The 10,426-nt window shown below is 40.8% G+C and overlaps 1 protein-coding gene across 1 annotated transcript; it reads right to left on the bottom strand.

Moving 5' to 3' along the window:
* Positions 1-4,667: 4,667 nt before the first annotated feature.
* On the bottom strand, positions 4,668-10,200 carry snrpb2 (small nuclear ribonucleoprotein polypeptide B2). The gene is made up of 7 exons (XM_067442616.1): positions 10,097-10,200; positions 9,794-9,871; positions 9,504-9,676; positions 7,553-7,684; positions 7,422-7,463; positions 7,222-7,310; positions 4,668-5,085 (listed from the first exon to the last, which is right to left on the bottom strand). Exons 2-7 carry the CDS (start codon positions 9,855-9,857, stop codon positions 4,926-4,928), a joined length of 660 nt encoding a protein of 219 aa, XP_067298717.1. The 5' UTR covers positions 9,858-9,871; positions 10,097-10,200; the 3' UTR covers positions 4,668-4,925.
* Positions 10,201-10,426: the final 226 nt, after the last annotated feature.

Raw genomic sequence — 10,426 nt, 5'->3', positions numbered from 1 at the left:
CTGCATAGATCAACCTACCCTCAAAGATTCGCTCTGATTGGATTTCTACGTTTCTACCCAACACGGCCCACAAAAAGAGTATTTATGATTGAATCTCTTCTCCATTCGTCCCCCCCATATATTTTCGTCTCATTTTTATTCGTTGACTAAAGTGCCAGTTATATTTCGTCACGTTCTTCGTCATCATATCTGACTTTTTATTTAGTTTTCGTCCGTGAAAAAGGTTAGTTGACGAATATTTTTCGTCATAGTCTTCGTCAACGAAATTAACACTGGTCTGAAGAAATGTTAAATCATTTGAAAACTCAACTTGTCGTGTTTGGAGGAGAAAGAACGCCGAGTTGCACCATACCTACTGTGAAGCATGGGGTGGAAACATCATGCTCTGGGGCTGCTTTTCTGCAAAGGGACCAGGACGACTGATCTGTTTAAAGGAAAGAATGAATGAGGCCATGTATCGTGAGATTTTGAGTAAAAATCTCCTTCTATCAGCAAGGGCATTGAAGATGAAACGTGGCTGGGTCTTTCAGCGTGACAATGATCCCAAACACACCGCCAGGGCAATAAAGGAGTGGCTTCGTAAGAAGCATTTCAAGGTCCTGGAGTGGCCTAGCCAGTCTCCAGATCTCAACCCCATAGAAAATCTTTGGAGGAATTTGAAAATCCGTGTTGCCCAGCGACCGCCCCAAAACATCACTGCTCTAGAGGAGATCTGCATGAGGAATGGGCCAAACTACCAGCAACTGTGTGTAAAACCCTTGTGGTGACTCTGTTATTGCCAACAAAGGGTATATAACAAAGTATTGAGATTTAAGGTCCTTTCACACCGGACGCGTAACGAAAAAGCGTAACGAATAAGGGAATATTTCACATGCGAATATTTCGCGTCAAAACCATTCACATCAGCCGCGGCACGAATTTGCGATGTTTCAGAGCTCCAACATTCCAAAACATTCGCGGCGACAGCCGAGAAAACACGGGCACTTCATCATTCAGTGAAGACGAGCTTTTCATTTTATTTAAAGGACCAAGAAGAAGGTTTTGGGTGCAGCCAGTCTTATAGAACAGAGAGTCTGAAGGGGAGGATGCTAATCTTGTACAGGAGCTAAAACTTGATCATGGCCGGTTCAGCACTTACTTTCTAAAGTCTGTGGGAGATTTGAGGATCTCCTCCAGAGACGGCAGCGCATTTGACGAGACAAACCGCACACTTCAGGGAATCAATCGATCCGAGCAGATGTTTCCAGTCGAGTCATAATGTAAACATTTCAGTGCCACAGACGTAGCCTACTGATGGCAACACGTTCACTTTCCATAATTGTGGACACAATGTTTAAAAAAAAAAAAAATCAACTATTTACAAAAGGTTATAAGATATTGCTGTCTGTACCATACAGTGGGCAAACACAGCTGCAGCTGTACAGCTTACAGTTGTAATCTCATGAGAAATGCCACACCTGGCAAAGGTTAAAGTTGATTGAATAGCTCGTCACCTTGTTTCCTTTTATGTGATTGGTTGAAACCGTTTTTGTCGCCGCTAGAGTAAAAAAAAATCGACATCGACATCGAAACGAAAAAAATAAATGTCGTTTTTTCGCCTCTGCACATTTGCGTTCGGTGTGGAAGCGCTCATTACACAAACAGCTGATCGGGAAAAAAAACCATCGCGCGAATTATTCGCACGTCAAAATCGCGTCCAGTGTGAAAGGGCCTTAACTTTTGTAATTGATTAAATACTTATTTTCCACGATAATTTGCAATAAATTCTTTTAAAATCAGACAAATGGGATTTTTTTTCTCATTCTGCCTCTCATAGTTAAGGTGTGTCTATGATGAAAATTACAGGCCTCTCTCATCTTTTTAAGTGGGAGAATTTGCACAATTGGTGGCTGACTAAATACTTTTTCTACCCCCACTGCAACTACTGCATAAATGTAATATAGTACCATCAAATCCTATAAAAATATTTTCAAACTTAAACATAGTAAGTTAATTTTGTTGAAACAAAAAAAAAGGCGTATATTCTGACCGCCACATGACCAGCACCAGAGCATTATTGGCAAATCAAGTGATCTGTTCCGTACAAGAACTTCATTAAGATCCGTTTTCACTGCTTTACCTTTTTTAGAAAATAATTCCTGTTCTGTAGAGAGCAATGATTCAGTCTGAGAGCTATTGATTTAGTCCGTTCCATATTCGTCTTCGCTTTCACTGGCCGCCGCACAACTGCTGACGCTAGAGTCTGTTTTGAAACCATGACTAAATATTCCTGTAGGAGAGCAAAAGTTCAGCTCATCCTTACTGCTCAAGCTTCCCAATTAAATGTACCCGTTTCAAGAAAATCTTTAGGGATTTCCCCCCCTTTCCATTTAACCCACCGAACAAAGAGCCTTAATGGAGTCGTGTCATTCTATATTCATGTCTGTTTTGATATGATGCTTCATGGACAGCTCATTATGTGCTGGGACTAACTTGATTGTTTCTGTCAATTATTATGCAAACGTCTTATCGTGACATTTTAAAAGCAGCATGCCTGAAAATATCAGTGACCTCTGCGTTCAGATCCCCAGCTGTTTAAATGATGAGGCTAAAATAGAAACATGGCTAATTGAATCTGGTGTGGATGCTCTGCTGCTTTGTGACAGTTTCCCCAAGTTTGCCCACAATAAATACACATCCATTGCAATTAAAGTATCAACCACAAAACAGACACGTTTATCTCTAAACCACAAAGCACTTCTGTACACAGAGTGGATGAAAATGCCATGTAGCCCTAGGGGTTTTATGTCAGTGAGGGATTATAAATCAGAGCAAAACATGCTTCTGCTGTTGATGCACCTTTGTCTGACTCTGGCTATCACCACCAGACCAAGCTCAATTTAAAATTGAACACTATGGGGAGTCTGCTCTGTATTTTCTACTGCAAAAGAGGAGTGATCAACGAGCATTATTTGAATGACTCTGTACGTAATTGGATAGTCCTTCAACCAATCAGACCACAAGGCGTGATCAACAGGAAACAACCCATCGTTTCTCTATCTGTTATCGTCCTAAACCCGGAATAGCGTAGATAAGCCAGTCTGTGATTGTTTCTCGCAAAAAAGTGTAACCGAAGCAGTAGAAATTAATGTACAGGTTTCCAGACTGTGTTGCCAGGCGAAATCAAATCGTTGGCAGATAAGGCTGGGTTCAGCTTGTGCCCAAATTCATGATCGAATTTCAACCAGAAATAAATTTGCACTCGCATTATTATCTGCGAACTATTGCAATCTTTCAAGACCTTCTGTCGAGAATACAGAGTTCAGGCCTGACAGTTTACAACTGATCTCAATTCATACGGTTATGATTTATAGGAACAGTGCAGCTACAAACAGTACATTTGGTTTCGGACCAAAAAAATTACAAAATAGAGAGAAAACAATACATTTTGTCCTGGTTTCGCCTAGTGTTCACACTGTCATTTCTAACACTTGTCGTATGCCTATATATAATACATTTTATTTGTATTGCACTTATGAAGGTGTATGATGGAGCTGAGAACTCGTGAAAAGCTTAAATGTGTGAAAGTCAAAACATCGGCAGGAATCCCCCCCGTCACACACAAACGAAGCTCTGCTGCGAGGAGACGCGGTTCTGACAGCCTGTACCGAACTGTGATGGGCAACATTGTGTCGATGACCAGAAAAAACAGGAATAATTGAGCATTCTGTCTTTTTTAGGGTTGCATCTTGTGACTTCACGTCCTGTTCTTGGCTCGGTTGCATGTCTTTGGCAAGCGGCAACCTCCCCAAATTTCTCCTGGAACCAAAACGCAAGTGCCTTAAACTGCAATCTAGGGGCAGGCTCCAGAAAGGAGCAGAATCTTATTAAGCCCCATGTTAAAATTCCCAACTTTACAGCAGAGAAAAATATGTTTACAGCCTGGTACAAATTGTGGCTTTGGTCTATACGGCTAATTTTGCCCTTCATGACAACTGAGAGGTTGAATTTTTTCATAACTCATTTGTTTAAATTATATAAGCCTTAAAGATCTGCATAATTAAGGAGCGTGGTCCCATGAGTGACAGGTGGGTTGCAACTCCACTGTTAGCTCCACCCACTCCCCTGTTAGCCCCATCCACTATCCATGTTAGCCCCACCTACTCCGCGTTAGCTCCACCCACTCCCCATGTTAGCCCCACCCACTCCACCTGTTCACTTCCCGTTAGCTCCACCCACTCCCCCTGTTAGCTCCACCCACTCCACCTGTTCGCTCCCCCTGTTAGCTCCAACCACTCCCCTGTTAGCTCCAACCACTCCCCCGTTAGCCTATTTTTAGTTATCTGGAAGTGACGAGCTGCCAAGATGGCGATGGCCCACTTTAGGTTTCAGAAACCTACGCATGACGTCACAGACACTACGTACATATTTTTTTAACAGTCTATGGTCCATGTTGTTTTCACATTTCATTAGAACCGTTTGGAAGCGGACCGAGAGCCATGTTGTCTGCTTTGGTGCACACCAGATTTCAGAAGATGACAGTGTTCACACTTATTCAAAAGAACCGCACTAACAGAGCAATTGCACTACACATGCCAAGTGTGGACACACCCTAAGTGATGCCTTTTTATTTTTAGGTGAACTGTTCCTTTAAGATCAAGCAGAAAACCAAAACGTTATTAATGATATGGAAGGGCAAGGTGAGATTTATTTTCGAGGCTAATTTTATTAGTCTACAGTACAAAATAAAGATCTGTCCTTGAATATCATAATGTCCCTCAGCGACCAAATAATTTCCTTACAAAAAAATTAAACAGTCACTGAACAAAGGGTAAAAATAAAAAAAGATTAGACCGACTGAAAAGACAAACAAATCCAAACCGAGGATCCACTGATAAAGCCTCGGTTACAGTCCAGTACAATCTGCACGATGAGTGTGAGCCGGGTCACTTTTTCGAATAAGTGATCTTCATGGCACACGTAGCTGTAATTCTGAATCCCTGTAGTGCGTCTTTCGCCACTCCGGCTTGAGTCTCGCTCTCAAACTCCACAAACGCAATGTCGTGCTTTCCGGGGACCAGACGCACTTCTTTAAACCCAGGAAACCTGAAAACGTGGAACATGACAGCGAGCCGATGAGTAAACAATCAGAGGAGGAAATCTTGCTTAAAGAGCTATACATGATATCTCTCAATCAATCAATCAACTCGTGCTTTTACAACGACGATTGTTTCAAAGCAGCTTCACAGTGTTAAACAGGACAATATTGCAACACAATTTGATTTGGCTGTACAGTCGCTCTGGTGAAAACAGTGATGTTATCAGCTTATTTTAATTTATCATAGAGCACCAATGTTGGCAGATCAGTAGTTCATAGAATTAAATAAGACCTAATTAATTTTTTTTATTTGCATATTTAGTTGAATAACTTGGGATCATAATGTTAGTGTCCCCAATTGAGCAAGCCAAGCCAAAGGCGACAGTGGTGAGGAATCAAAAATCCACCAGGGCATGATGGAGAAAAATAAACCTTGGGAGAACCAAGTCTCTCAAGACAACACGGCTAGTAGTATATTTAAAGTGTTTAACAAAAGTGAAATGTTTTCCACACTAAAAGAAAACAATGAAGAATATTTCATTTTAAAATTCTCAATAAATGCCCAGCCAAAAAAGGTCACTTTTTGGATTTAAATAGAAAAACTGAAAGTCTTTGGGATGTGCTGGAGGAGACTTTACAGAGAGCTGGACTCTTGCACTGACAATGGTAAATGGACTGCATTTATATAGCGCTTTTAACAGACCCTATGACCATCCAAAGCGCTTTACATTTTGCCTCACATTCACCCATTCATACACAGACGGTGACGTCAGCCATCACATTCACCCATTCATACACAGACGGTGACGTCAGCCATGTAAGGCACCATCCAGCTCGTCGGGAGCAGCTGGGGTTAGGTGTATTGCTCAAGGACACCTCGACACTTGGTCAGGTGGAACCGGGGATTGAACCACCAACCTTTCGGTTTGTAGATAACCTACATGAACCACTGAGCCACTGCCGCCCCTATACAATACAAGATCTGGAACAAAATCTGATGCACCACTTGATGGAAATAGTTGTGACGTTATTTCCATCAAGAGGTGCATCAATCCAGCTCTCTGTAAAGTCTACTCCAGCACATCCCAAAGACTCTCAGTGAGTTTAAACTCTGGACTCAGAGGAGACAATTCATGTGTGAAGATGATTCTTCACAACCATTCCTTCAGTCTGAGCTGATGAATCTTGACATTGTCATCCTGGAATATGGCCATGATGGGTCTTCCTACATGGATGTTTAAATGAAAAGCTGCACACTCCATCAATGAGGGTCAGAAGAACTGATGCCGAACATATAACATGCTAGAGACATAATAATTAGGGCCGGGACTTTAACGCGTTAATTAAGATTAATTACGCAAAAAATAAATCATTTTAACCACACTTATTTTTGCACCGCGGAACGTTTTTCAATTAATGAGTTTCGACGGACCGATTGTACTGGAACACCAACTAGCGCTCACGACCAACGACAACAACAAACCATAGTGAACATGAACGAAGAAGCTGATGAGACCGCTTAGCTTGGCCCCGTGGATGGGAAATTTTGTTTTTAAAAACGAAAGGATGGAAACGTCGACAAGAGCATGGTTGTGAGCAAGCTATACAACAAGGAATTTGCGTATCACCGCAGCACATCGAGCCTCAAATATCACTTGCTACACTTAATGGCAAACATTGCGCTGGTCTGCTGGACTGAAATAAATCAACAATATTTTGTTGATTAAGCTTATGTATTCAGTCATTATTCAATGGTATACTAGAAATCCATGTGAAAAATTACTTCTCATTGTTCTCAGGTCAAATATTTATAATATTTATATGCAATTAAAATGTGATTCATTTCGATTAATTAATTACAAAGCCTCTAATTAATTAGATTAATTTTTTTAATCGAGTCCCGGCCCTAATAATAATCTCTACAATAATGATACAATCATTGACTCTTAAGCATTTGGCAATTTAAATACAAACAGTGACTTTGGCAGGGCAATGTGTATGTATGTACCAATATAACACCAGACTCAAAATAGATATTATAACAATAAGTAAATAAATAAATATGATAGATAAATAAACACTGCCATTTATTACAAAAACATATACTTATTTTTCCTGTAATGTTTACTAGATTTAAAACTTACTGGTTGAATAACATGGAGAGCATCATCTCGTTGGTTTCCTCTGGGAGATTATTCAGGAACAGAATATAATTTGGTGGGTTGTCAGGGACCTAAAACAATATCAAATCATTTATCATGCTGCATCTAATCATTGCAAACAAAGTGGCTAGAAATACTAAAAATCTAAATCACAAGACAAGTGTGTGAAATGTGTGACATACCTGGACTGTGGCAGGTGGAGGAGGTTGTGTGTTTACAGAGCCCTGCAGGGAAACACAACATTTGCTTAAATGATCTGTTTTTTTACTTTGACTACACTTTTTCTAAAAACATGATGCATTTCCCAACTCACCGCTGGTTTCTTGTTGACATTGGCAGCCTGTTCCAAGGCTTTCTTTTTCTTCTCTTTCTTCTTTTCTTTATCTCCAAACGTGCCCCTCATCTTAGAGACCAGGTCCGAGTCTGTTTTTGCATACTGGATTCGCTACAAGAACAGGTGAAGGTTAGCAAATGAGAAATGTGTAAAGCATCTCTAGTACTTTATGTGAACTGACACACGAAATGAATGACAACATCCTCACATCAGAGCAGCGGTTTACCCACAAAAGAAAATGGTCATCATTGGTATTATTTTAAAAGGTGTTTTATGCCATCACAACACAAATCACAACAAAGTACGATCAATGTAGTCCCTGAATGATTTAAGCATACTTAGGATACATTTTTAGAGTTTAATGGTGGGTTGCACTAATAAGGATTAAAATCAATATGTCATTTCATGTTGCATTTTTATCGGCTAGTCAGCAGATGAAGGTCGTAGCAGCTGTGGACACACTGAGATGATCATGATAACTTTCTGACACTGTCTTTGGTTGCAAGATAGTTACGACATAAGAAAAAAAAACATTTATTAGGAGTCACGACCACAGAAATCACCACGATTGGTCATCTTTCATCCAGGACAGCCCAAAATCATACAATGCGCATCAGGCATAAAACACATGTCACAATAGAGGGGAAAAAAGACTACCGCAACTATTTCATGCCGTATTTAAACAGTTTACCAAATCAGGAATTACTATTCTAACCTGTAAATAAAACCACCATCTACATCAAATGTTAATATTACATTTCCTTTTTGACACGGAAATCAACTCTCTCTCCGACATAAGAGGCTCTTGCAGATAAAGGAAATAAATGTGTAAAACATCACCTGCATTAACCGTAACCATTACCAAGAGACAGTTAGAACAGGGCCCTATGTTATATCAACAACATCTCTGGTCCTGTTTACACCTGGTATTAGGATGCGTTTTGGTTGATCGGACCACAAGTGGACGACACTAAATACAGGTGTTAAACCGGGTCTAAAACACTAAGCTTGTCCACTTTCCACCACTTATGTGGTTGAATGTGTTCAAAGCCATAAAAGACTGTCTACTGACTTAATGCATTAATATTATTGGAAGCGCGCTAGCCAGACTGGATTTAAACTGTCGGCTGAAGACCCAAGTTTGATTTGAAGATGAAAAACCAAGGACAATGTTCTCACCATTGCTGATTTCTAACACACACACACACACGAAAGCTTATACTCTCTGTACGTTTTTCAGCTGTCTCCAGTCACGCTCATTGGTAGAAATGAGGGTGAGTAATTCATTTTTCATTTTGGGTGAACTAACCCTATAATTGTAGCCTAGAAATCTAGACGCACCCTAGCGGCAGCAAATTTAATTTGCCCGCAAGTGTCGTCTAGGCACTCTCAATACCCATCTGAGCTGTATTCCTCAGAATCTGGACGGGCCAATCACATCGTGTATAGAGTCGGCGGGTGGGGCCATAATGACGACGGCCGAGTTGCGCTTGCGTGCTTCTAGTAAATACAGAAACTGGCGAATGGCGGCGGTCTTTCGAATCAGCTCTGACTGCGACTCTGGAAGACTTGGAGTTAAGCTTTTCTTTGAGAAAAGAACAAAGAGCGGCACTGAAGTCATTCTTAAAAAGGGAAGATGTGTTCGGAGTTTAGCCGACCGGATACGGCGAATGTTTAATCAGTCAGCGAGCTCTGCTTCACCTTCATGTTGCTCTGGTTGGTGTAGCGCTATCCTATCGCGTGCAGAGGGAGTTTGAAAGACAACCGTTTATCCCGCCCCTCAGATCGAGCCCTGTCTATGGTGAGTTTCCAGACCAAACATCTTGATGTGGGTCTGGCTTGTCAGGCTACTATAATTGTATCAGATACGTAAATGTTAAATGACTGATATGCCCAAACTATGAGAGCAAAGCCAGTGTCGCTCACTGACCATGGGCTTGTTGTAGAAGGGGAATCCTTGGAGCTGTCTGAGGGCATTGGTGGCTGCAGAAAGCTCTCTGAAGATCACAAAGGCCTGACCCCTCATCTTCGCCGTCTTCAGAGCAACAATGTCCATAATCTGGCCAAACTGGGAGAATAAGGCGTACAGCGACCTCTTCAACTCTGCAGAAAAGATCCAGGAAAAGGAAAAAAGAAAAGTTTCTGATTCTGAGCTCAAACATATAATTGAATGATCATTGGGAGACAAACACTACACTCGTCACGATCTTTATTTTTTACCTTCTTTCTTGATCTTATCGTTAACATTGTTGATGTAGATTGTGTGATTAGGTCGTATGTCCATGATTAATAATTTCACTGAAATAAACAAAAGCACACAGCATGAGATTGAATTCAATGAGCAGTAAATGTGAGCAACGACGACACAATAACAAATAACACTTATTAACTTATATTTAGTGTTCCGACTAACGTTAGTTAGCCTAATCTAGTATTAATAACAGTGCTGATTTGATACATTATACACGGTGTTTATTAAACACTAATAAAACAATAAAGCTGAATGAATCGCCTCAAACTTACCACACTGCTGAATTCAGACGGAAACTGCCGCTGCGCTTCTTCGGTTCGTTTGTTGTGAAACAGTTGCCGGTTGTTGCGCCTCCTGCTGTCGCGGAGTGATTTAACGTCAAACACGGAGCATGTTGTTTTTCTTAAAGCTTCCCCGTTTCACAGACTAGCATTAAATACACAATATGTAAGACGTTTAGATAAAAATATCCACACACACACAACACCACTAGAGCGATGTTATATATTTTGTTGATTTGTGTACTAACATTCTCTCAAATGTTTCCATCAATATTAAACAGGACACGGACCGTGTCTGTGCGTCGCCTATCAATGACATCA

The sequence above is a fragment of the Pseudorasbora parva genome, chromosome 4 (assembly GCF_024679245.1).
Source record: "Pseudorasbora parva isolate DD20220531a chromosome 4, ASM2467924v1, whole genome shotgun sequence".
Taxonomy (NCBI): Eukaryota; Metazoa; Chordata; class Actinopteri; order Cypriniformes; family Gobionidae; genus Pseudorasbora; species Pseudorasbora parva.
Note: the sequence above shows the minus strand (reverse complement) of the source record. Positions and strands in the feature narration are given on the sequence as shown.

Bases quoted from the DNA above. Each gene is read 5' to 3' on its own strand.
- snrpb2 (XM_067442616.1), bottom strand. From the start codon at position 9,857: ATGGACATACGACCTAATCACACAATCTACATCAACAATGTTAACGAT. The intron at 7,464-7,552 runs GTGAGTTGGGAA...GTTTCCCTGCAG, and splicing joins ATGTCAACAAGAAACCAGCG to GGCTCTGTAAACACACAACC. The intron at 5,086-7,221 runs GTAAGTTTTAAA...CCACGTTTTCAG, and splicing joins CTCTCCATGTTATTCAACCA to GTTTCCTGGGTTTAAAGAAG.